Here is a 27,180-nt window from a genome sequence, read left to right on the forward strand (position 1 = left end):
TAAGGCACAGCTGGGATAAATAGGTATAAAATAGGACTTTTTGTACACACAATAACTTAGTGACACACACACACACACACACACACACACACACACACACACACACACACACACACACACAAAGTTTAAAACCCAGATTTTTTATCTATCAGCTCTTTGTTTGTTCAGCAGGTTCGACTTCAATGTTTCAAAACATTTTCAGTACGATTCTAGTTTCTGCTCTTTCTTCTTTCTTGTGTATATATATATATACACATATACACACACATATATATATATATATATATATATATATATATATATATACATACATACATACATATATATATATATATATATATATATATATATATGTGTATACATACATATATATCAAAAGGTCTGCAAAATTTCAATTTAATTAATGTAGACTTAGAATCTGGTTAAGTTTGATCTGTGACTTCACCTTGTTGACTAAAATCAAACCATCCTAAAACAGCTGATCTACCCTGAAAACAGCACCAAGGTCTGACTGGACTAAAAAGCAACAGGACCCAAAGAAAATGGTCTTAATCCTTTGAAAAGGGTTGCTCTAAAGTAGTGAACTGACCTAAAGACAAACAAAAGGAGTCCTCCTGAAGGAACCAGATTTGACTGAATATACATTAAATCTTTAAACTCTCCCTTGGATGTGAGTTAGGTCAGGTAACGCTAACCCTATAATTCTGAATCTATCTTCAAACGACCTATCTGTTCTGTGCTGTTTGGCTGATAAATAAAAAAATTCAGGACTCATAGCTGGGATTACCTAAACCTGAGAACCCTGGAGAGTCAATCTGGACTCAACATGGAACTGAGGAAGACTGGAAGGACTGGGACTCAGTGTGGGTTACCCTGAGGTTGTTAAGAGTTGAGTTTATTCATAGAGGTCCAGGTAAAAAAACCTTTTTCCTCATTAGTAATAGAACTTGTAGCTTCACCCTCGACTGTAAAGAAATGATGGGAAACTAGAATCCAACTGAAATGTGATTTCAAAAAACGCTCCCTGATTCTGTTATTGCATTCAATCTCTGGGATCTCTGACAGTGCACAGACAATGCTGGTTTCAGTAGCAAAGGCAAAAAAATACTGTCAGTAGTACAAACATCCAGCATGTCTGCGATCAGCAGATCAATTATCGACACATGATCAGTGTAGAAAGTATTAAGGTTGTGCTTTTTTGACTCTTCACAGACAACGGAACAGCAGGGAACTCTGGGAAATGTCGTGCAAGGCAGCAGGAGGTGATGTTCCCTGATCTGATTGGTTAGATTGTCTTTTAATAGCACAGACTGGCAATAGGTTGGTCTAACACTCAGGTTAGGTTTGGTTTAGGTTAGAGTAATACTGGATTCAGGTCAGTTGAGGTTTAGATTTAAAGGTATAGGCAGTGATTCTGATGAAACAGTGTTGATGGTTCGATCAACATCTATACAAACACACAAGCTGTTTCAGTGAGTTTTTTATAACCACGCCCTTTAGAATTTGTGAACTTGTGTTACCAAGGAGCGACACAAGGCCGACGCACAGAAAAATTGCATCTTATGCTGATCCTTTTCAGCTGCACAAAACCACATGGGGTCTATGAAATGCACACACTGAAAAGTCAGGAAGTGGATTGTGAGGAAAGTTTAGTGTGTGCAGAATAAGAAAAGCTGACTATACCTTTCACTGTCCTATAAACTGTCAATGATTCGAACAGTGAAGCTGTTATTGGGCTGCTGCTGCAGAGTGAAGGGATCCAAAGAACAAGGATCTCCTGAGTCTGACTATACTCCTCGTATATTCACCACACATACACACACACACACACACACACACACACACACACACACACACACAGGAAGACACTGTTAACAGGAGTCCATAGATTTCCAAAGTTTCAGTCTCAGAGCTGCTTCAAAAGCTTAATCTTCGTCCTCCTCTTCCTCAGTAGGACTCTGATTGTCTTCAAGGGTTAGAGGTCAGAGATCAAAGCTTCCTATGAGTGGCTAATGGGGTCAAAGGTCAGTGACCTTGTTCTCCACCAGGGCAGCAACCTGCTGCAACCGATACGCCAACTGCATCTTCTGACCTGAACTGTCCTCCTCCAGAGACATGATGATCTGAGAGACAGACAGGTGGACACAGGCAGACAGGTAGACACAGGCAGACAGGTTGACACAAATGGACAGGTGAATACAGGCGGACAGGTGGACACAGGCGGAAAGGTGCACACAGGCGGACAGGTGGACACAGGCAGACAGGTGCGCACAGACAGACAGGTGGACACAGACAGACAGGTGAACACAGGCAGACAGGTGAACACAGGCAGACAGGTGCGCACAGACAGACAGGTGGACGCAGGCAGACAGGTGGACACAGGCAGACAGGTGGACACAGGCAGACAGGTGAACGCAGGCAGACAGGTGCGCACAGACAGGTGGACAAAGGCAGACAGGTGTGCACAGACAGACAGGTGGACACAGGCAGACAGGTGCACGCAAACGGACAGGTGGACACAGGCAGACGGGCACACAAAACAGTCAGGTACACACAGGCAGACAGGGGCAGAGAGGCAGACAAACCTATTACTGTGTAGTTCTATGTAGGGATGTTCCTAATTAAATATCAAGATCTTTTGTCTCCCTACTCCTTCTCAGTAATGTAGAACAAGCAGGGAAATTCAGTTAAGGGTTAGTGAGACAAACTGTATTTGATGCTGTATGTGCTTCTGGAAGGTGTTTATGAAATGTATTATACTGGACAATTTCAAAATAAATCAAAATAAATTAATGAAAGATCAAAAAAAATTTAAATCAAAGTATTTTCATTTAGTATTTGGGATTTGAAATGTTTATAAATCAACTTTCTGATCAACAGAACAAAAAATAACGGGTATCGTAAACAAAACAGAAAATGAAACAAATAAAGACATGGACAGGCTGCCTGAAGTTAATCTAGTAATGTTAAACTCTGTGTGTGTTACCTGGTCGTAATATTTGTTGATGTACTTGTAGAGTTCGTGGAGAGCAACAAGGCTGTTCATCTCTGAGGCAAAACTCTAAAACACAGTGTTAAACCAGTGTTAGTTTTCTCCAGTAGATGCATTCAGTGATGTCTATAGTTCAGTGTGTGGATACTGACCCCAGACAGTTCAGTCAGAGTGGAGTTCATCTCCTGGTAACAGCCTGATGCAGCGCTATGGATATCACTGTAATACCTGTTCCAACACATGGAGCCAAAGCCTCAGTCAGAGCCATGAACCATGTCAACACTCAGTGTTGATTATGCAACACTGAGTGTTGTGTCTAAGGTAACTGTATGACAGTATGTTTCTATAGTAACCAGTACAGCAGTGAGTGTGTGTTTGTGTGGTTATTGTGTGGCAGAGTGTTTCAGTGGTAACTGCAAGAGATGTGTGTGTGAGTTTCTATGCGAGTTTACCTCTCCACCAGCTGTTTGTATCGGGGAATCTCTCTGGCATACAGCAGCTTGTTGACGGGAGAGTCCTGATTGGACAGAAGTGGTTATGAGGTCACATGAATAAACTCATGCACAGACAGACACCACACACTGTAACAGGCAAACAGACATGCAGATAGACAGGTCGTACCCGTCCCACTTTGTGCTCAGAGGTGGTGCAGGAGTCGATAAAGGTCTGAGCGATGACAGACAGGACGGCGTCGATGCTGTCGGTCACCTGAACGTCCAAAACAAATTGTGGATTCTTCAGGATGTTCACCCAGAACCTGAGAGGGAGACTGGAGGCAGACACACAGATGCATCACAGAGACAGATCAGCAGGATGGCCAGGTGTGTCAAGTGACCGGTTGTGTTTCTTACCTGTTGGTTTTCCAGATGTGAACAGTCTCAGGGTCATCAATGCCGTGTTTCTCAGCCATGTCGTCCAGAAAGTCAAAGAAGAATCTGACAGCAATCGGAGGAGGACGTTTCGTACTGAGGATGGCCACAAAGACATCATCCACAAACTTCTGCAGTGTCCCCTACAGAGAGACAGACAGGTAGCAAACCAGGTAGGTACCGTGTTACCTTCATGGACAACAGTCAACTCAGGCAAATCTCAGGTGTGGTAATGTGTTAATACCTTCATGGACAGCAGTCTGGTCAGGTAAATCTCAGGTATGGCCTTGGCTCGCTCTCTCTCCCTCATGCTGCTCTTTCTGTGTTTTGGGATTTCAGGATCTTCGCTGCTCTTCACCAGATGCCACAGACGCAGACCCTCCTCCTCCTCACCTTCCAGCATTGGAGTTTCTATGGCAACAACACAAACACCACAGCAAAAAACAAAAGAGTGTAAATTCTTGATGTCAGGTGCTGTTGGTTTAGTGTCTCTGTGATAGTTCTGGTTTTATGTTGTATGAACAGTGTTTCTATTCATTGGTTCTGAGTTCTAGATTCTAAATACTGGGATAGGCTGCAGCAGATCCTGTTACCCCTACATAGGAATAAGTGGATATAGATAATGGATGAATGGAAGTTCTATATTGTTCTCTTTATTTTTGGTTCGATATGTTCTAAATAGTTATTGTAGCATTATTTTTCTAATTGTTCTACATGTTCTATGTGGATCCTTGAAGGTCTGCATAGTTGGCCATGCATTCTAGACAATTCTCTATCTGTTCTTTCTATGTTCCAAGTGGCCTTTTTTGTTTTGGTTCTGAGTTCTATATCAGGTTGTGGGTTGCTCAGTCTGTGCTGATTGTAGGTTTCAGATGTTCTACAGCTGTTAGGGTTCTGTTTGTGCTGGGTTGTCACTGTTCCACATGTTCTTTGTGTTCCACATTGTTTAGATGTAGTGTGTTCTTACTCTCTCCAGTCTGGAAAACCTGGTTAACTCCAACTCCACCTGAACTCTGAGAACGAGGAATCAGAGCGACTGTCGCTCCATCTGGAACCTAAAGAACGAGAGACAAGAAGGACAATTAGGGAAATGTGAAAACTAGTAAAGACAGACTACGATTGGTTGTTTGTTGTTACCTTGTAATGCTGGAGTGTGTTGATTTGTTTCCAGCGACCCTGAACCACCGCTGTGACATCATCATCTGACAGGGTCAGATGACCTGCCTGACCTGAACGCCATTCTGTCATCAAACACAGAAACATAGATCATTAGCTGTCATTTAAACCACAGACAGGTGAGACAGTTGACAGAGGTATGTGTGTCTGTACCGAGGTCCAGACTGTCGGCTGCTGGTCTCTGAGAGAATGGAGCTCCCCTGTACACTTGATCCAGGATCTTATCCTTCACCTGCAGACAGGGAGACAGACAGGTGTGAGTGAGTCATTGGAGAACATGACAGGTAGCTGGTGATGCCTCAGACAGGTACAGACAGACAGACAGATGGACAGGTACCTGCGTGATAGTGTCGGTGTCAAGCACTTTGACAGGACACGGTTGAACTTCGACTCCATTTTTCACCAACACCATCAGGGTCTGAGATAAGGACAGGTGAAGACACCGTTGAACTGCGTTTGACTCGTATTAAAATCTTCCTCCCCATTATAAACTATGTTCAGGTGTGTCTAAATGAATCAAGAGCAGACAGGTGAGGTGTGTGTGTTTCCATGGTTACCATAGCACAGTAATCAATGTCCTCTCGTAACAGGTGGCTGTCATTCAGGGTTCGTTTGGCTTTTCCTGTTACAGCGTCAACTGGCCCTTTGTCGACCTGATACTTTATGGCTCTGTAGAGCATGTAGAGAGGCTCCCCCGCCACCTCCTGACAAACAAACAGGTGAGCATGAGACGGGCGACTGCAGAGAGACAGCACAATGGACAGACAGAGAAATGTTTACTTACCTTGAGGAAGGAGTAGAGGCAGATTGACATCCAGTTGGTCAGCATCTTCTCTACAACTGTCTCTGTCCTGAAACACAGATGAGTTACAGTCAGACAGGTTACAGACAGTCTGTCAGTCAGACAGACAGTCAAACAGACAGAGACAGTCAGTAAGACACAGTCAGACAGACTCAAGACAGAAAGTCAGTCAGACAGACACCACTGCCTCACTGTGCCACCCAACTTTCTACTTTCTTCATAATTTTTCACAGCATAGAGAATCTAAGATGTCGAGATCTAAACACAAGTGGTCTTCTTTTGAAATTGAGCAGCTTTGAAACATGAAAAACCAACTGCATGGACCTGACAGACTGCACAGATGAGGGTGTGTTTGCTTTACGTACCGGCGTAGCATGAGTTTGGGGTTCTTGGCAACATACTGCTGCACCAGGTCCTGCAGCAGACTCTTCATGACTTCAGTGAAGTACTCCAGCTTATCGTGCAGGGCCATGGTGAGCAGACTGGCAACATAACCTCGGTCTCTCTGAGAGAAACCCTGCTGGGCTTCCAGAGTGTGGATGAACTGAAAGAGACAGTAAAAAAACATCACCTGCAGCTCCCGGTGTCTGCTGCTCTGAGACCAGTTTACAATAGCGTTATGTAACTCTTCTCCTGCCCCCCCTGACCATCACACACCCTGGTGAGAAAAAGTCTGTTGTTGAGTAGGTTGTTCAGCTGCTGGAGACCCTGCTCGACCGTCTGCCTCCTGGACTCAGGCAGGTCCAGCTGGCGGGCCAGCAGCGCTGTTTGCTGCCCGGGGAAAAAGACTCTCTCGGCATATGTCCTGTAGTCCAGAAGGGGGAGTCCAGGTCCTCCGACATCACTGCTCAGGTCCATCATTTCTGTCATCAGGTCTACGAGGAGGAAAAGAACATGACAGTGTTGTGCTCCTTTTACAAACTCAGTGTTAAAGCTGCTGGCGTCTTGATTGCAAAATGCTCCTGCTGAAGCACTGAACTCTCCTGAATCACAAACTGCTCCCGATGACCAAGGCCAGTGACTTGTGTGGATGAATGAAAATGTAACATATTTTCCATTTACCACCTTTAATGTGGACAGTTTTTCCAAATTGAAAGTCTAAAGATATTTACAGGTAGTAAAGTGTTATATGGCAAATTTAGTAAATATGAATAAATTGATTTGAACTGTGAGAATATTTCCCCACAATCTGGTCTGTATCATTTTGATGAGACTGTACATCCAACATGTGTAAGTACCAGTGAACTCTTTGCGACACTGATCTCCCACGTTGATCTCCAGCGTTTCCAACTGCAGCAAAACTTTCTTATAATCTCGGAGAGCCTGTTTACTCTTTCTCCTACAAACACAGAAACACAAACACGAGGTGGTGATGAACAGAATAGAATAGAATAGAATAATTCTTCATTGTCCAATAAATACATAAACATAATTTGGAGACTAATGATGTGCCCACCATTTTGCTAGTCATTGAAACAATACAGGAGAGCTTTTTTGTTTCAGTTCAGAAAAAAATGCAAAGATAAAACACTCTGGACAAAATTTTCATACACTGCTTCTCCAGCTGCACCAGATATAGTCCTCGATTCTGTCTGGTGTAGATAATCAGCTCATTTGTGTTTGTCACATTGATTTGAAGAAGGCTTGCTTGAGCTCTGTATTTTCAGACAGCACCAAAAGGTTCTTTTTCATACAGAAGTGTGACTAAGACCATATCATCTGTATAAAACAAGAGAGAAAGTTCCTTATCCCTAAAACTAGGCCATAATTAATATTAAAGTCCATAAGTCTTTTTTTTCAAAGGATGAATATCTTCACTAAGTTAAAAGCTAAAATCCACAAATAAAACTCTTGCATATCCATTGGGATGCATGAGATGTTTTGAGATTGTGTAAAGGAAAGTCACCACTGCTTCATCTGTGCTTCCCTTTCCGTCAGTGGGATGGGGAGTGTAATTTTTTAATTCTAGCACACATCCCAATTGTGATGACATTGCAGCCAATGAAGAACAAGAAAAAAAAGATACAGAACATAAATGTAGTGTCAGACAGAGAGGAACATGATCATCCTAACAAAAAGTAAAGTGACCTAAGAACAAAAGTGTAAAAAAAAATACATCGTTTACAAAACAAGACTTTAACGTGCAACTAAAATGACCTATTTTGATGTAATTCTAAATGATCAGTCTGGTGTCTGTAATACAACAGCTCGCTCCTGTTACCAACAGAAATGTACATCAGCAATATGCAAACTTATACAGTTTTCCTGCTCGACACACATGCCGGGACCGGGACGCAGAAACACAGGTGTAGACAGCGGATAAAGGGAAGAACTTCATATTTGGAATATGTGCAGACAGGTGGAGGTGGACAGACCCGCACCAACCTGTACATGAGGATGACGACCAGCACTGACAGAATGATGACGGCTGCACCTGCCCCCAGACCAATCTGAGCAGCCAATGGGACAGGGGATAGCAAAGAGTTACTGTCATACTGAACCAATCCCAGGTCCACCTGCAGGTTTCCCATGACCACCTGGGAGACAGACAGACAGATAGAAACGATCATTTATGAGAAAAATCTGATTTTTTTTTAACCAAACCGGGTCAAGCACAGTGCTGGTGGCAGTGGGCTGAGCCACAGCAGGGTCTGGGCATATTTAGGTCTGCGTAGAACTGAGTGTTCGGAACCTTGTGCACCAAATATCATTGTTGACATTACAGTAGCCTTCTATTACAGTGTGTATATTATTCATATGTAATTATGTGTCTGTAGATAGATTTATATGTATATGTAGCTTGTGTCACCTTGAGGCTGGGCAGCTCATTGCTGTCGTCCACACTCTTTGGTTGGATCTCTGGAGGTTCACAGTACAGGTGGGTGTTGTCCAGAGTCTTCACCTCACACTCCTGGTCTCCGAGCCGAGCCATCACTTCCTGCCTGGACATGGCTCTTGTAAGGTCCTGACCCTGAGAGACAAAAACACAGCCTGAGTGGACTGGTTGAACTGGTCAGTACGTCTCTCAGTCTCTCAGTAGTCATTTTACCTCCACAGCGATCACTCCTCCTGGTTTAAAACGATACGGGCCTTCTTGGTTCAGAGGAAACAACACCGGGTTTGGATAATAAGTGAAGCGTTTCCCCTTAGAGACAGACAGGCAGACAGGCAGGTTACTCCATCAGACACACGCTGTGTTTTTGTCATGTGCAGAAGGTGGATTCTCCTCTATCACTCATTCAGACTGGATTTCTGTCTGTAGGATTGAGTGATTTTAACCTCACCAGATACTGTATTTGGACCAGAATTCATTCTGTATGTCTGCCCCCCCGGCCCATTTTGGAGACTTTTTGCACGTCTGTTACAGACCAACATGACGTCCCCAAACAGAGTTTAACCACAGAACTGATTTTTCTGTTTCTGAAGATTCTGTTTTAAATCATATAATAAGAAGACAGGTACCTTAATAGTCTCATAGTGGACTCTGACATTGTCCAGCTGAAACCAGACACCCTTCACTTTGACATCTGGGGTCACTGTCGGGGTTGGACAGCTCATCTGAGAGGACGACAGGACAGAGCAGTGCTCCGACACCTGAGACACAGACAGGTAGTGAGAGGGACAGTTGGAGAAAGAGAGAGGTGGAGAAGGAGACACAGACAGGTGGAGAAGGAGGCAGTAGAGAGACAGCTAATCGGAACAGTTCCCAACCATAGATTTGTCTCTGACTGGCCAGTTGATCTCACCGTTGTCATGGTGCTGTTGAACACCAGCTGCTGTTTGGCAGTGAGGAGAGCCAATCGTCTTTTTCGTTTCACCCTCTGGATCTCAAGAGGCTCCACCCACACTGATATGATTGGCTGCTGCACAACATCCAGGTTCCTGCCCGTCACCATTATGACACGCCCGCCACTGAGGACAGGAAGACATTCCCATTTAAGGATATTGGATTGGTTTTAAGATATTGATTATTGCTGATGAGGCCCTTACGCATAGAAGCTCTCAGCAGGTGTGGCATCAGTGATGATGGGGTCATTAAGGTAATGGAAGGTGACACTGGGAACTGTCCGCTCTGCTTTACCAAACAAAATCCGAACTGTGACTCCCCCAGTCTGATTACTGGAACCAGTCTGACACACCAACTGGGTATCAGTTACCTCCTCCACACTGAGAGGGAACAAGGAGACAAAAAAATGATGAGTCAAATCAATCAAAGTCAAAAGTTTGTTTAAATATTGAAAAGTTAAAGTCGACGTGTTTAATCACAAGCATCAGGAACAGCTGTAGGAGTATCAGTAGAAGTACTGTAGTATAGTACTAGTAATACTCACATGTAACAGGGTTGGGGGCCCAGGAAGGCACTCAGGTCAGACGGCTGCCCGGTCAGCAGCTGTCGTCCTCTGATGGTCAGCCTCGTTCCTCCAGAGACTGGACCTTTATCAGGAACCAGATCCAACAGCTGAGGGTCCTGAACAGATATGAAATCATCAGTAGCTGTCTGCCTGAAAAACAGTGAAATACTGAATATATTCAAATCTTGAACTGCAGTATCTCCTTCATGGGCTTCTGCATGTCCTAGTGACTCTGAAGGTGTTGGTTAGCTCTGGGACTAACTGGTCCCAAATATGTGGAGCCAGACCAGATCAGTTCATAGCTCAAACTGTACAACAACACTGCAGGTCCCTCCTCAGGCTCACCTGGTAGGTGAAGATCTGTGTCGATCTCCCAGGTGGAGTTGTTCCCACGGTAACCAGGACAGGCCCCTCCCTTTGCTTCCCACTGGGCTGCAGCTCACACACAACCCTACAACACACACATACACTGCATTAACCAGTTTGTACAAGTGTGGCTGCCTGTGTGAGGACCTGGTAGAGACTTAGACCTGGAGAGTGAGGACATTCCTACCACTGTGAGGACATTGAAAGGTCTGTTCTAAGGACCTGACATGGTTTTAGTGTTAGAACCAGGTCTAGGTCAGAATTTGGGGCTGGGGGATTAATTATGTTAAGGAGGGTCCTCACAAAGATAGAAGGAGAAATCCATGTGTGTGTTACCTGGTGGAGATCTGGTATCCTTCAGGTTGGGCTAGACACTGAACACCTGCCACTGTGACTCCGCCCACCACATCCTGGTACCTCATACCAAGGTTTGACCCTATGATCGTCACCAAGACTCCGCCTTCCAGAGGACCAGAGACAGGAAGCACCTGCAGACACACAGTGAGGTGGACAGACAGTGTGAATGTTGCCATGTCAACAAATGGGCCCTCCTTAGACAGACTCATCATTACACTCACCTGTCTGATCTGAGGAGGTGGGCAAGTGTCTGCAGGTGTGCTGGAACATGATTGGTTAAAAACACAGCTGGGGGATGGTCCTCCTGGACACCACACGCAACCATACTCCTCAGGCACTGCCCTGCACTGTGAGCAATCTGATTGGCCAGCTGAGCAGTCATACAGCAGGACTGGATAAAAGAGGAAACAGACATTAGCTGGTGATATTTTTCTTTCGCACATTCACATGCACACACAGGTGAGGTGCTTACGTCGGAGGCCAGGTGAGGTGTCAATGCGCCTCTCTCCTCTGCGCAGATAGACAGAAGCCAAATACTGAAGCTCATTGACTGCATAGTGAAACTACAGAAATACAGACAGGTGGAGGGACATACAGGTATAAGGTATAAATATAGTGACAAAGGTAGTTACACAGAATTTATTCACAACAGTTAATTATTACAGTTCTCAACTACCTAAAAACCACACAGGTCAGGGTGTGTGTGCTACCTGGTGCGGGCTGCAGGTGAAGGTGTGTGTGTTGTCGTGTCTTTTCTCCACAGCAGCTGACAGACTGAACTGCACTCCTTCGATTTCTACGACACATTCGTACTGAGCTTCGTCCTGCAGAGACACAGGGACCATAAACCAACGTGACAACAAACATCAGTTACATAAATAAAGACATGTGAGTGAGGGAGCTCCAGGTTTCTAACATGGCCAAGATTTTACGTCAAACACTATCACTTCTGAAAGACTTTAAAAATCCTCTCTCCAGAAATATCGATAAAACAATTCCACCTTAACAGCTGTGACCAAACTGATGACTGAGCCGTGGATGACTCCAATAATCAGTAAATATATACGCCAGCATGTGGACGCGATGACTGAGATTTTAACCCAAATATTTGCATTGAGCAGTGCAGAACTGACCCACTCAGGACTAAACAGGATGCGCTCATAGCAGGGACAGTTGCCTTGTACTGTTCCCTAGAATGATTGTTTGCCCCCTAACTCCCCCATTGGTCTGCACTCACACTGCACTGGGCCAAAACACACTGACATCATCACAATACTTCTGAGGTGAAGCGCTCTGGCAGAGCACACATTGTTGGTGTTCCGTGCCCGGGCATGGCCTCTGATCACAGCGTGCCCGAGTCCACAGTATGTGGAGGCGGATCTGTCTGTGGGATGGTTGGTGTGGTTAGGTGGCGCAGGTTGGTTGCATCAGGTGTGTGTGTGCTTGAGTGAAAATTTGAGTGTGTGATTGACGCAGCTGGGACTAATCCGGAAATCATGTTTTTCTTTAGGGGGAGAGAAGCAGACAGTGAAGAGAAGAGCGGAGATATCAGCCAGAGAAGGAGAGCGTGTGAATAAAGAGACCAAATTGTGCAGCGACCAGAGAGAGAAAGCTGGTCAGCTGGAAAGTGACACTGTAATTAGTATTTGTTACGGAAGCTGAATAAGGACGCTTTGAGCCATCATCAGAGTGGGTCGGGCCAGGAAGATGATCTCACGGGAACAGACCAAACTTGTACAATGTGAAAGCCTTAACAAACAATCAAAAAGATGATAGTGATAGACAGGAGATGTTCTCACAGTGTACACGTCCAGGTTTCGTCCTCGTAAAACCACAGAGGTGCTCAGACCCATTGGCACCAAGGCTGAACTCTGCAGGGTAAACACCTGAGGACAGGAAGAGGGACCGGGAGAGTCCTGCAGGCATTGAGGAGACAAGGTGAGTCAGACAGGGCCACGCAGAAAATCAGACAAAGACAGACAGACAGACAGGCAGGCAGGCAGGCAGGCAGGCAGACAGGCAGACAGACAGGCAGGCAGGCAGGCAGGCAGGCAGGCAGGCAGACAGACAGACAGACAGGCAGGCAGGCAGGCAGGCAGGCAGGCAGGCAGGCAGGCAGACAGGCAGGCAGGCAGGCAGGCAGGCAGGCAGACAGACAGACAGACAGACAGACAGACAGACAGACAGCCAGCCAGCCAGCCAGCCAGCCAGACACAGACAGACAGTCAGACAGACACAGCTAGACAGTCAAACAGAGAGACAGACAGTCAGACAGACAGCCGGTCTCACTCTCTGGTTGAGGATGATATGCTGGTTGGGGCAGGTGTGGTTGTGGGTGCAGAGTTGGTCTAGAGGACACCAGTTACACCTCCATACACTGCTGACACACGCCAGACACCTGAAACACACAATTTCATCTTCACCATCCCTGGTCATTACCAATCACAACTGTAAGGTGCGTGTTACTGCATCTCACTGGGAGCTCTGGTTCAGTCGGCTCACGGCTCCACAGTCGTAGAAGGTCATGTTGCCCCTAGTGATGATCACATGACCAAACATCAGCGACACAGGAAGGATCATGTGATCTGTAAGCAGAGAGTCACACAAAGAGGAAGTCATTATGCTCATTTAAAGAATTCTGAAGTATTACAGGACCTGGATACTGGACTTTCTTCTACGGAAACTGCCTGCCTACATGAGCAAAGGAAGTTTTCCAGTGTGTCACTGCACATTCCCATGATTTAACAGCACCTTTGGGAACATCATGACCTGGATGACTGATAATCTGCACGGCAATATGTTTATTACTGTTTCCTGTTTCCCCACACATTTTACATTGAATGATGTCACAAATGCAAAACTGCCTTAATTTCAAATTGCAAATTAAGAGAAAGAAAAAAATAACAGATTTTCTTTGCAGATGGAGGAGTCAACAATTTTACAGACATTTCTTTTAATTAATCGAGATTACCACTGTTTATACATCCAGGGCCCTAACAAGCACTTTCTACGCACCGCTTCCAGTTGGCATGGGAGGGAGGAGCTCCGGTGCAGGTGACTGACAAGTGATGCTAGTTCCCACGACGATGGCAGCCTGAGGTGGGAGTCGCCCAAAGACACAGGACAGAGACTCAACTTCAGTGAGGGCTGGAAGTTGGGCGACTGACAGCGTTACCTATGGGATGGATACAGGAACACACCTGATCAGATCAACAGGCTGCACTGAGCAGACATGTGGCCTGTGGACTGGCCTCTTTCTCCAGTGGCTCTGCAGCTACTATGCAAAGCAGAATGTGACTGATGAATTATCTCCTTGCAGGTTGAGATCAGTGGTAAACAAAAAGAGCTGCCTGAAATTAATGAAAACCTAAAACTGATGGACTCCTGTTCCCATGTCTGTGTGGGTTTTTAGGCTAACTGCTGTGAATGTGCATGTGTGTCCGCCCTGCAACAGGCAACCGGTCCACATGTTCTGGCTGATGGATGAATGATCAATAATTGTTAGGTAACAACCTAAGTCTACCTGTGTCTGCTCATCTTTGCTCTGATTGGCCGGCTGCAGGCTTTGCACTGTCACACATTGATTGGTTGGTTCAAAGCTCCACAGCCAATGGTTGGGCTGTACGTGACGCTGACACTGATGTTTACGAGAACACCTGGACAAAAAATAAACAAACATCAACAGATTTTAAAAATATTTCTTACACGCAGTCAGTCAGACAGGCACTCAGACAGATAGTCAGACAGACCTACCTTCCCTCCAGGACACACCAGCCACAGTATGGGTCTCGGACAGTTAGACACGACTGACAGTCCGTCTGTCTCTCACACGATGACACAGGAACCTTCGACAGCTGAGAGACAAACAGGAGGAAACACAACAGTTTGTTTTTATGTTTGAAGGAAAGACAAAGCAGGAAAACTGAAAAATATGTGAGAGGAAGAGGGTCAGAAAATGGTGTGTCTCACCCTGCTGTTAGTTAAAACATAAATGTGCCGCTGACTCTCGTCCAATAGGAGGTCAGCGCTGACCGGACTGCCCCTATCCACCAATACACTGCCATAGAGATCCCCTGACCAATCAGAGTGCACCAACACCTGCAAAACAATGAGGTACACACAGGTGAGCTGTTTTAGTTTGAGAGCTGATTTCTGGGCAAAGTTATCAGAGCTATACATGTTGGTGGTGATTAACTTCAGTGAACAAAGCAGAGAGAAAGGAGAGAGAGGTCTTCACAGAAGAACACCTGCTGTCACAGCAACAACCTGCCACTAGATGGTGCTGTTTCCATCATGTTCCAGTGGCTGTGACTTAAAGAAAGAGCATGGTGTAAGCCATGGAAAACAACTAGAGGGTTTTAGCACACACCGGTGATCCTAATCCATTGTTGTCTGACCCATGTCCAGAATTCAGCATCCTGATAAGAGTATGGTCAGCCAAGCATCAGACTGAATCTAGCAGGTCTGATATACAAACATATGGACTGTGATGTGCAGATGTGGTTGCTTTTAGTGTGAGAGGGTTCTGCTGTAGATGGTAACTTGGTAAATGTCTGCATTACACACCTCTTTATCCACATCACGTCATTCACCCAGCAATCTTACCAGTTGCTGTTTTAACCATCAAGAGCAGTTTGTGGTTCAACATTTTGCACACTGAAGTTGACTGAGCCACCAACCGGCCTGTGGTCAATCTGCTCTGTCCGCAGACTCTGCCCATGCTACACAAATACTCCCAAATATTATAGACATAAAAATAACAGAAGCTGAAAGCTGGCCGTTCATTAGTGGAGCAGGAGGGTGGCTGAGCAACATTTCTATAGGAAGACCTTTGACCTCAGAGTTCATCTGATCAACAGATTCACTGTCAGAATGAGACTCAGATGCAGAATCTAAAAGAAGTTAATGTGCCGCAGTTTGTTGCTGATAACATGGCGTTACAGTGCATGTGATTAAATATTAACAGGATGAATCAAAGCTCCGCTGTTTAGCTCGCATAGGCTCAGAGGCAGGATTAGACCTCATTAACACACACACTGTCAGGGCTATCCTGCTGGAGCCTTACCCAGGGTGCACCTGGGGGACCAATAACCAATCAACAACAAGAGTCTGAGCATGGTCCCCTGGCACCCCCCATCCCACCCCCGAGCTAAACGACTGTTAGTCATAACACACACGCACACACACACAGTGTATCAGTGCATTGTTGATAAAGAGCCTCAGGCTACAAGCTACTCTCTATTCACTGTGTGATGTAAATGAGTTCTGTGTTGTTATTGTTGTGTATTTTCAGCCTGTGAGGTGTTTCCTGGTGGAGCTCAGACTTTCCAGTTCCAAACAAAAACAGGAAGCTGCTGATTCCTTCCTTCAGGCCCAGAAAAACAGGTCCAGCAACTTCGATCAGAAGGACGGTTGGGAGAAATAAATATCTGAATATCTGATTAGACATGCCTCGCTGTTTTAAAATCTCCCCCACGTTCCTGCTGATGCTGCACCAGTGCACCTGTCAATCCCATGCTCCATGTTACCGCCGCTGTGAACAGAAGCCCAAGATATCTGAACTCACTTGGGGCATCCACTCAGTTCAAACCCAGAGGGAGGACTATACATATTTACTGTTCACACTGGTAACAACCTTCACAGCAAGAACATCAGTGAACATATTTCCAATGTGCATTTACTGGCCCCACCAACCTGCATAGTGTCTTATTTGTCATTTATTGTTTTCTCTCTCCTCTATCCACTCACCCCAACTGGTCAAGGCAGGTGGCCGCCCAAACTGAGCCTGGTTCTGCTGGAGGTTTCGTCTGTTAAAGGGAATTTTTCCTGTTCACAGTCACCAAGTGCTGCTCATAAGGGATTTGTTGGGTTTTTGTAAAGTGCCTTGGGATGATTGTGGTGTGATTTGGGGCTATACAAATAAACTGAATCAAATTGAAAAAAGTTTTTTAATTTTAATTTTAAAAACGTTTCAAAACTAAATGGCAAAGTATGATAACATTGGTGCGTTTACAGGGTGGGAGCACATTATACTGTTCAGGTTTTCATTTTGCACGTTTTTTTAAATGTCATTTTGTATATAAACTATGTTCATATTGTCTTATTGTACATATACTGCATGTTTATGCTGTCATGTTGTCAGATTTGTATATAAACTGTGTTCATGTTGTCACCTTGTGCAGGTATCCCTCTCTGTCTCCGAGGAATGAGATGGTGTGTCCTGCCTCTGTTGCTGTGGTGACTGCAGTCAGTTGGGTGGTGGAGGTGAAGGTGGGCGTGGCCTGAAGTGGCACAGCACTGGCGATGGGATTTGGGGTGTGTTCCCCTCCACAGGTGTACTCTGACAGAGAGATCTGAGATAAATGGAGAGAGAGAAAGTCCACATGAAGCCCGTGTGTGTAGCTGTGCAGTGGCGTGTGGAATGAACACGTGTCATCCGTGTGCTGCCTAACGCCTCCAGTCTTCAGGTTTCTCTTTCCAGGAGATGCCAAGCCTGTTTTCATTCACTCTCTTTGCCTGCAGCTTTAAAGATACACTGCAGCTTAATCTGTGTGTGCTTCAGTGTCTGTGAGCGTGTTGTCATATGTGGGTCAGATTGGTACTGCCAGATGTGTGTACAGCTGTGTCTTTGAGTGACAGCTGTTGGATGATAAATCCAGCTGCTGAAGATAATGGCTTTAATCCACACACAGTAAACAGTATTAAGGTCAGCAGTGAGACCAGCGACAGCTTCTGTCCAAACAAGCTCCTGATCTGTGATGTCATCACATCTCTCACTCAGGGAGTTGAATAATCAGTTAGTGTGATCATCTATTGACTCTTTGTGAGTAGGTTTTTCTGGGTTCACTGGTTTCCCACTGCATGATGGGGCTGGATCCAGCATCCTACCCTGGATAGTAGGAATAAGTGGATAGAATATTGAACTCTGGTCACCTCTCTACATTAAGGAGACACTACTTCCTATACTCACAGGAAATGGTGGTACTACGAACCACAGTATACCAGTACACACCACACTGATGGAAAAAAATAAAAAATAAAAAAAATAAAACAACTCCGTTTACCTTTGGTAGTTTCAGACATTTTGATGACACAGCATACTCAATGTAGGCCTCCTCGTGCCCGCTGCTGCCTCGCCCTCCCTCGGTGTAACACAGTTCCTGTGCTCGTCGCAGCATGGCGTCCAGCTGTGCCATCCCATACACGCAAAGTGCTGATCGACTCGTGGCTACTGGCGTGGATGCCTGCCCTGCTGCCATGACAACAAACAGAGCAGGTTTACCTGAGTGGTTCCCTAACCACGCCCCCTGAGCCAGGTTGTACCCGCCTTGGCACAACAGCGGCACCTCCACATAGGAATAGAAACTGCGGTCAGAGATGCAGAGCCGGGAGGCATAGGTCCGGTACTCCTTTTTGTGCCACATGTCCCGACGAGAGAACAGGAAGTAGACATAATCACCGTGTGGTACGACTTTCACAAAGTGGTTGTTGTACTCAGAGTAACTTCCTACAACGAGTTTTCCAAGCTCCTCCTCCTGAGAGAATGCTCTGCGAGGTGGCACCACTGGGAACAGTCGCCGTGTCGTAATTGGTGGGATATCACCAGGACCTTTGCTGGTGTAGCCTCGGCCAACCAGCATAAGACGCAGTATGCCACCCCCTTCTTGTCGATTTTCTGTTGTTATTACCACAGCGACAGTGGAGACTCGGGGGTCATTGGCAGCAACATACTGAGTGTCAACGGGGTTAGACGTCTGATAGATGAGCTGAGAGATGTTGGACAGACTCCTGCAGAGACAGAGCACAGAAGATCCTGATTTAACTCACCCAGGTTATCAGGCTACAATGAACCCATTCACTTTGACCCAGCTAAATTTATTCTTATACAAGCAAATGTCGAGCAAATGTATAAGCAAAAGTTGGACAGTTGTGTTAAAATGTGTTTTAGATTGGCCTCCACAATATTTCGAGTGTTTCCACGTTTTCATTATTGCTGTGCACTTATAATAATAATAATAACCTGTACATTCTTTATCTCATAATAGCACCAACAAATCCTCTTATGAGAGGAGCTATCTCCCCAGTTAAACTTAAGCCGGTTACAGGACTAAATTGATATAATTAAGTTCCACTATGAGCAGTTATTCAAAGAAACAGAGGCTAGATCAAGTAAGATATCAAACCACAGATGACTTCAGACTAAAGAATCCAACAGTGTTACCTCTTCTCACAGATGCCCTGATAAAGTGAACCACAGATGATCAGATTCCCTGGCTCCGCCCCCTGCCCCACCTCCATCAACAACAGTTTGTTGTGGTTGTGAGTGGGTGTGGCTGAGGGGCAATCCTGGGGGATGATCGGTGGAAGGCAGTCTGGGGAGTCCAGGTAAGGGCCAGTCCTCACATGTGATATTAACTCTAGGTCAGAGGTCAGCTGGTACAGGTTGTCAACTCCGCCCAAATACAGATGGCCCGACCCTGGATCTTGCAGCAGGTGAGACAGGGGGGAACCATGTAGCTCCACCCCTATCACGGATGGGTCAGTGGTCACAATGTCATTGGCAAGGAGAGAGGGAGTGGGGAGGAGAAGGAGAAAGAAGAGGAGTGATAGGGGGGTGGAGGAGGCCAACATGGCAGCTCCTCTTTACCTGCAACAGGTGAGAAGATGGAGGGTCATTAAAACAAACACCTGGTCTCTTTAATGTTACCAGCAAAGATGAAAGAAGACTGACAACTATCAGATTTATTGGCCTGATGACACTGTGCCCTAACGTTAGCAGTGCTTTGGCCCAACGTTAGCAGAGTTTTATTAGCAGAGTCTTGGCCTAACATTAGCAGAATGTTGGGCTAAACATTCACAGAGAATGGGCAGATAGTTGACTAAACGCAGTAGAGTTCTGACTTTTGGACACATGGACAAAAGCCAGACTGTGTCAGAGACAGCCCTGCAGACCCTCGAACCAAACAATTTTTATGTTTTGATTATATAAAACAATGTATTACTGCAGATCTGTGAAACAAAAACAACAAAAAAGTCTTATGTTTAGTTGTTGATAACATATTGTTTCCAGTATGTATTAATTTGCTTTATTGTTACACATTTTACCTATGAAATGAAGAATACTCAGTATAAATTCCTTGTTTTAGTCCATCCAACCCAAACATAGTCACTTTACTCTCATGTCAACGAACTGAAGAAACCCTGAGAAGACTGATCTGAAAAGTTTAAACCCACAAAAGGATTTGAAGGATCTGTTCTGAGCCTCAGCTTCAGAGAAATGGACTCAACACCGAGCTGAGCTGTGATTTAATGTTATTTCCATTTTTCCCTCCCAGCGGGGAAAAAAACTCTCTCCTGTTTCAAAGCAGAACTGAACCGTGACTGTCTTAGATTAAAGTCGAGGAACATAAATCTGTTTCACACCCAGAAATATGAAATATGTAAATACACCTGAGCAGGTGACACTGAGCCCTGCAGTCTTTCTGTGCATCTGTTTCTGCTTCTCCCTGTGAAGTTATTAATAAAATATTTTGCTGCTTCACACTTTTCATTGCACGGTCAAACTGTAGTTGCCTGTAGTAACATCACCATGGCAACACACCCGTATCCATGGCAACACAGCGAACACCAACTTCTTGTGGGTTATTTGGTTTTTAATGGCAGACTGGAGTTCTAAACTGGTGTCAAACTAGTTTGACTGAAGGCAGATTTCATTCTATCCAAACAAGAGTCAAGCTCTTCAGTAATGGGCCTGATTTCTTTCCTGCTCTCCAGAGGATGAACCGTGTAGATTTTATGATTCTATGATTTTACAGCGCCACCCTCAGAATCACCTCCACATGTTTAGTTCAAGCTCTATTGACTCCGATTAACAAATCCAGTAATGTCTAAGTGATCCTCATTATGGGGATGTCAATCTTTTCAGGCCGCTGTGTCTTGTGGCGTGCCCCTGGGTTCAATTCTCAGACTAGTGTTATTTTCTTTTATATGTGCTTCATATTGGTACTATCTATTTCACATTGTCTGTTTTCAAAAAAATTAAGCCTGAAATACAGAGGTACAGATTGCAGCTGCTGTCACACTTTGTAAATTGAATTTAAGATTGTATTGATCACTTTTCAGGTCTTGTCAGGACTCAAGGTAACATGTCAACATTGCTCTCCCCTGTGCCTAAAGACTTTGTGCACTAGATTTTAGGGGGAAAGTGTTGAACCCCAGCAGGATGAGGTCAAGTGTTACCTGTTACCTGTGACCACACTCGCTCAGCTTGGTACAATAATGCAAAAAAAGAAGCACAGGTGCACAGGGTGAACAAATCATGTTGGAATTACTCAAAGCAAGCAGGATTATTAAAGGGTCAGGGTTGGAGGGGGGTGGATTACTGAAAAGCTCTACCTGACATGGGGTTGGACCTGCACCTCTGAATGAAGTAAACATATCTCACAGTTTTTGTTAAAAGACAGAATAACCAGAGGATTGAAAATTAAATATTGTTGAATATGTCATAGGCTCCAGCAGATCCCCATGACCCTGGCTTTCAGGAAAAAGCGGGTATAGAAAATGGATGGATGGATGGATGAATATGTCATTCAACTGTGTGAAAAAATAACATGAATTTCTTCCTAAACTTTCTGCCATTTTATGGACAAAGCAGTGAATCAATCATACAAATAATAATCAGATGAATTAATAATAAAAATAATTGTTAGTTTGTTTATGTGTTCTTGATCTCCATATACAGACTCTGTTTAAACATCTCCACGGGTCTGCATGCTCTGACGCTCTGACGTGTGGACGCTCTGTTGCTGCATCTGATACAATGGGATAAATGACACAGTCAGGACTTTGCCCTGTCAGTCTGGCTTCAGGAAAATAATACAATAACTTTATTAACAGTGCATTTTTTTACAGTGCATTTTCCTCTAATACAAAACACCATTCATCTCTCTCCTATGTCATGCTCACACGCCCCCCCCCCCCCCCCCCCCAAATCTCCCCTGCCCTCCCCTCCCCTCGCTCCTGCTGTGTGTTGGTTCAGACCAAAGCTCTGAACCAACACTTGCCATTAAATTGCCCCAGTGCATGCTGGGAATCACCCAGAGAGGCCTGAGGACACACACACAAAGATGCTTCAACATTTCCATGGAAATGCTGATCACCCCCACTCAGCCTGTCGGTCTGTATGGAAATAACTTCCTGACGGAGGGGGCACAGTGGGGGGGGTCATCTATAATTCATGCAGCTGAACAGAGAGAGAGTTGTAGGTTGTCAGAAAGTAAAGCGGGAGCGAGAGTCAAAGTTGGAAGAAAGACTGAGGTTATGAGAAGGACATAAAGATAAGGGGGGGTGAGGAAAGAGACAGGTGGAGAGGTGGGGGCCGTGCTGGAGGCGATGAAGAAATCCTCAGAAAGGAGAGACATCCCCCCATCTGTCTGTCTCTCTGTATAGGTGTCTCTCTCACCAGATGTTCCTCACACCCCCCCATCCCGCGCCCAAGCTCCCTCTGTCGGCAGTTTTTATTAATCTGGCTAAGGATGAGCACAGTCAGTGAAGACGGTTTGGCAGCTCCTCACACTTTCAATCTGCTGTTGCTCCCGTTTACATTGGAGTGTAAGCGTGCGCTCATGTTAATCTCATATGACGCTCACACTGTGTGTTTTAATCAGACTGAAGCTGCTCACATTGAATGTCAGCACAAAGCCCCTGGCTGGTTTGTACACTGACAAATTCAATAAAGTTTATTCAAACAAAACTGCTGTATCCTTGGTACTAAAAGGAAGAACTTAGAGCAATGAGTAATAAAAACATCAGCTGCAGAAGATGCTGACGACGTTCTCCTGTTCACTGAGGTTTGTTCCACGTGCAAAAGAACCAGAACAGTTTATACCAGGGGGTCACGTTGGAAATCAGACCGAGCAGCCAGTCACACTGCAACAACATTTCTTACGTGCCAGAAATCTAGCTCATCGTCACCATCCGATCGGGTGATTAATCCCTCACACCTGGAAACAAGGGGAGGGCGTGACGGGAGCTCAGAAGGCTGTATTCTGTAATCTCACCACTAGATGCCACGAAATCTTTTACATTTTACACACTGCACCTTTAAATCACATCACAATCAACTGATCTGTCCAAGACTCAGCCAAATTTTGAATTTAGTAATGGGGGGGCAACTGATTTGACACTAAAACTGGGACGAATGTGACCAGCATGTGCCCGGCTTAACCTGCAGGTAACCATGGTAACAGCAGTGATGCGGCAGGTGTGTCTGCAGTGAAACAGTCAGTTTACTTTGGTAATCGCTGCAGCTTGTACTTCACTAGTCTTTTGTTCCCTCCTCCTCCTCCCCCATTTTCTCGCTCAATTTTCTCATGGGTCCTCTCCTCGCTCGCCCCCATCCCCTCCCCTTACCCCACCCCCTCCGCTCTCTGTATGCAAATGAAGGACAGGCTGCTTTCAACACATCGAGGTGATGATTACAGGCTGCCTTACCTCAGGCACGCACACACAGACACACACCCACAGAGAGAGACACACACACACAAACACACACACAGCTGTAACACACACACCCACATATTATCTCTGTGGTTTGCTGCTGACTCTCATACTAACTCTTCAAAGAGACAACACACACACACACTGTAACACACACAGGCAGCTGCGTGTGTTACAGTGTGTGTTGTTTTGTGTAGTTAAATTTCCGGGCTTTGTTCGTTTCCTTCGCTCTCCGGGACTCTCCCTTGCTGTGTCCTACTTTCTCTGTGCTGAGGAGCCGCTGAGCCAGGCAGCTGCACACTGACCTCGTGGTGCATTCGCCTCCAGGCCAGTGTTTGTGTGAGAGTAAAAATACTGCGTGCTCAGGGATATAGCACCATATTTATGTTATATCTTAGTTACAAGTGGGAAAGGGTAATTATGGTTTCCATCCGGACTGAAACTAATGATCATGTTTATCACTAATTATTCCGTCAGCTACTTTCTCCATTAACCATTTTGTCAGACAACAGTGAACAATGCCCCATGGCCTCATTTCATCAGACCTACAGTTCAAAAGACACTCACTTTAAAGTAATAGAAAACAGGGGAAACAAAATCTGACACAGGAAAAGTTAGAGCCAGAAGAAAACTATTTTTACTAAAAAAATCATTTCAGTTGCTGTTTCCACTTCCTTTCGACCGAACACATGACTCTGACACAGCAGAGACACCGATCACCCTGAACGACCGGCTCATGCTGCTGAAGCGACAGCTCTGTGCGGCGAGCCGCCATCACGCCGACAGCCTCAGAAGCAGAATGAGCACATGTCAAAGGTTAATCGTCCCATTGTTCCTGCTGGAGCACCTCTGCCCACATTTTGGCTGCAGAGCTGAACAAGGTCATAGCTGCATATACAGTACACAGCCACTGCAGCACTACCTGCTACACACACTGTAACTACAACACACACATTACCCTAAGAGTTCTGTTTTTGTTTTTCATACTTTTCCTTTTTTGACCCCTTTTCTCCTGCTTAAGCTTTTTTACTGACACAGACACACACACACTCACATACACACACACACAAGCTGAGAACAGATGTGACAAGTGGTCTTTTAACTGCAGTTCTGGACCTCTGCTCCAAAGAGACAACAGTTTAGAACCTGGTGTGTTCTGTTAAAATGCAGCTCGTCAGCTGGACGCCATGTGGTTTCTTTAGGATTTATTTAGTTCAGGTACTGGGATGAATCAGGTTCCAGGCTGGTGAGTGTCTGCAGGGGGTAAGACTCATGTTAAGTATAGCAGATAACTGATGCATCTGAGCTGAAGCACATTTCTTTGTCCCAGTCTGATAGCACTGATAGCGCTCTCAGTTTGATACTGGGCCGCTGTGTTCTGATCTGATCCGGGTTGAATGGAGCTAATTCCTCTTTTCTCCTCAGACGGAGGAACAGTCTGTGGGATTTTAAACAGAGGCTATGTGCTGTCACATAATCATCAGTTAATGCTGCTCAGTTTCATTGATGACAAAGCTGTGGAGCTGCTATTCCTGCCTCTGTCTCTAATCTGGACTAAATCCTGTTTGTACTGACGGCAAATGTAAACACACAGAGGATCAGATCAGAATAAGAAGAATTATAGAGATTCTCCTCATTTTAATCCAGCACAGAAGATCAGAATAATAAGTGAAAAACAGCAGATCACAGAGCAGATTAACAGCAGAGACTCAGTTCTCCCTGCAGGCGGAAACAACAACTTCAGTCTAAAAATATATGGAACTCATTGTGGCGTATCTTAAACAAACAGTCCAAGACTTGCAGGTCAGGGCTGAAGAACAGACCAAGTGTCTGAGGTCTCTTCCATTACAGGAACTCACTGACCTGGAACCTGAACCTTGAAAAACCTGTAAGGTGAGGTACATTTACATATGCTGAACATTAGTTTGTTTATATAACAGAGGACACACCAGCAGGGTCCTCCAGGACAGGGTGGCTATAGGTGCCGTCCCTCCCTTTGCCTGTAGGGTAGCCCAGCCCTGGCCTACTGTCAGACATGGGCCAAAAAACAGCCAACCAGAGACAGAGTCAATTCTGATTCACCATCGCTTGTCTCAATCTCAGAAGCAAACTGGATTAAATATTTCATTTCGCACTACGGTTATAAAGTAGTAACATGCTGCAGTATTGTCTTCATTATGTCTCCATATGTTACATGTGCACTGAGACAGTTTCCTTCTTCTGGACATATTGCTGCTTCATTTGGAGAAGAAACAGCAAATCAGATTCCACTGGTCCGATACACGTCAGCCTGAACGGCAGCGTTGTCAAATCAGAAAACAATCACTGAGAGTATTTTCGAGGGTTTGTTGCAGCAGGGCGCCTGACAGTGGTCTGCACCTTCGTGGGCTGCAGTGCTGGCAGCATTGTGTTTCACAAAATGACTGCTAAAGTATTTTTATCTTCTTCATCCAAACAATTTCCCATGAAGTTTTTTGTATGAAGCCGATTCCGACCTCTGATCTACTACTACAACAGTGACGACCCCTCGACCGTACTCCACTCTGTCTATTGGGTTTCTCCTGTGTTTTACTGCAGACTGCAGCAGCTGCAGGCGTCTCTAAGCCAAACCTCCACAAACTGAATACTGATCACTGCAAACATGAAATATTAATAACTACAGGACTTTGATACTAACACACAGATATTGACACAGACACACTCAGAGTGATGGAATTAGCCTCAGTATCATTAACGCCCATCACTTCTCTCCGCTTGTTCACACATTTCCCCTGAACCACTCATCTGTCTGAGAGTGTGCGTTACTGCGTTTCTCTTTGTGTGTGTATATGTGAATATATTTGCACTGCAGATTCCTCACCAATTAGCAGACTGTGTAAGTGCTTCTGATCAGCAGGAGATAGCAGGGGGTTACCTTCTCCACCTCCTCTCACCGATTAATCACATGTAGAGTCAGAGGCTATTAACACACCTCACTGTATCACACAAACACACACACCTCACTGTATCACACAAACGCACACACACACACCTCACTGTATCACACAAACACACACACCTCACTGAATCACACACACATACTAGTATTTCTACTCAGGCATAATGTGAACAACTGCAGGTTGAGCCTAATACTGTTGGATTAGTGTTAACCCTCAAACAAGAGTTTGAAAAAAGTGAGGAATGGAAAAATTTTTGTCAGAATGTCCTCACTATGTGAGCACAAATGTGCTCAAAATGGTACTCACAAAGGTGGCAATACAAGTACACACGCCTCACAGTATCACACACACATCACTGTATCACACACACACGTCACTATATCACACACATAACTCAGTGTATCACACACCTCACTGTATCACACAATCACACATCTATCACACGCCACTATATCACACACACACACACACACACACACACACACAGACATACACCTCACTGTATCACACATACACCTCACTGTAATAAACACAAGCAACCTGTCCTGATTATGAACAAGTGACACTACATGCAGTGGTATGAGAGCTGCCGGTGTTTAAGGGAGACACAGCTCAGTACACTTTGCATGACAAAGTCCAAATTCCTAATAATAATGTCCATGCGACATATACAATATTAAACTGTTTATAACACTAGTTGAAAATGAGGTATTTAATACAGTTTGACTTGAAAAACAACCCTCCATTTAAGTCACATTGCTTCTGAGATCGAGGCAAGAAATGCTGAATCAGAAGTGACCCTCTTTCTGATTGGCCCATGTGTGACATG

General features: G+C 45.0%; 1 protein-coding gene across 1 annotated transcript in view; it reads right to left on the reverse strand.

Annotated features, from left to right (window-relative positions):
• Positions 1 to 358: 358 nt before the first annotated feature.
• Positions 359 to 27,180, reverse strand: part of plxnb3 (plexin B3) — a 41,100-nt gene continuing 14,278 nt past the window's right edge. The window contains exons 2-39 of the mRNA XM_026332977.1: positions 19,136 to 19,561; positions 17,979 to 18,702; positions 17,088 to 17,267; positions 14,884 to 15,012; positions 14,668 to 14,768; positions 14,438 to 14,570; positions 13,930 to 14,089; positions 13,391 to 13,499; positions 13,204 to 13,312; positions 12,714 to 12,830; positions 11,625 to 11,738; positions 11,387 to 11,477; positions 11,136 to 11,305; positions 10,894 to 11,045; positions 10,537 to 10,642; positions 10,171 to 10,307; positions 9,830 to 10,006; positions 9,586 to 9,751; positions 9,302 to 9,433; positions 8,889 to 8,984; positions 8,649 to 8,810; positions 8,225 to 8,376; positions 7,078 to 7,178; positions 6,497 to 6,714; positions 6,205 to 6,383; positions 5,822 to 5,888; positions 5,595 to 5,741; positions 5,375 to 5,455; positions 5,191 to 5,269; positions 4,999 to 5,102; positions 4,829 to 4,916; positions 4,106 to 4,272; positions 3,844 to 4,004; positions 3,614 to 3,761; positions 3,445 to 3,509; positions 3,145 to 3,220; positions 2,987 to 3,061; positions 359 to 2,123 (exon numbers count right to left, since the gene is read on the reverse strand). Of these exons, the coding sequence (XP_026188762.1) occupies positions 2,019 to 2,123; positions 2,987 to 3,061; positions 3,145 to 3,220; positions 3,445 to 3,509; positions 3,614 to 3,761; positions 3,844 to 4,004; positions 4,106 to 4,272; positions 4,829 to 4,916; positions 4,999 to 5,102; positions 5,191 to 5,269; positions 5,375 to 5,455; positions 5,595 to 5,741; positions 5,822 to 5,888; positions 6,205 to 6,383; positions 6,497 to 6,714; positions 7,078 to 7,178; positions 8,225 to 8,376; positions 8,649 to 8,810; positions 8,889 to 8,984; positions 9,302 to 9,433; positions 9,586 to 9,751; positions 9,830 to 10,006; positions 10,171 to 10,307; positions 10,537 to 10,642; positions 10,894 to 11,045; positions 11,136 to 11,305; positions 11,387 to 11,477; positions 11,625 to 11,738; positions 12,714 to 12,830; positions 13,204 to 13,312; positions 13,391 to 13,499; positions 13,930 to 14,089; positions 14,438 to 14,570; positions 14,668 to 14,768; positions 14,884 to 15,012; positions 17,088 to 17,267; positions 17,979 to 18,702; positions 19,136 to 19,545 (5,688 nt within the window). The 5' untranslated portion in view covers positions 19,546 to 19,561 and the 3' untranslated portion in view covers positions 359 to 2,018. The remainder of the gene's footprint in view (positions 2,124 to 2,986; positions 3,062 to 3,144; positions 3,221 to 3,444; positions 3,510 to 3,613; positions 3,762 to 3,843; positions 4,005 to 4,105; positions 4,273 to 4,828; positions 4,917 to 4,998; positions 5,103 to 5,190; positions 5,270 to 5,374; positions 5,456 to 5,594; positions 5,742 to 5,821; positions 5,889 to 6,204; positions 6,384 to 6,496; positions 6,715 to 7,077; positions 7,179 to 8,224; positions 8,377 to 8,648; positions 8,811 to 8,888; positions 8,985 to 9,301; positions 9,434 to 9,585; positions 9,752 to 9,829; positions 10,007 to 10,170; positions 10,308 to 10,536; positions 10,643 to 10,893; positions 11,046 to 11,135; positions 11,306 to 11,386; positions 11,478 to 11,624; positions 11,739 to 12,713; positions 12,831 to 13,203; positions 13,313 to 13,390; positions 13,500 to 13,929; positions 14,090 to 14,437; positions 14,571 to 14,667; positions 14,769 to 14,883; positions 15,013 to 17,087; positions 17,268 to 17,978; positions 18,703 to 19,135; positions 19,562 to 27,180) is intronic.

Source organism: Mastacembelus armatus, chromosome 7, assembly GCF_900324485.2.
Source record: "Mastacembelus armatus chromosome 7, fMasArm1.2, whole genome shotgun sequence".
Lineage (NCBI taxonomy): Eukaryota > Metazoa > Chordata > Actinopteri > Synbranchiformes > Mastacembelidae > Mastacembelus > Mastacembelus armatus.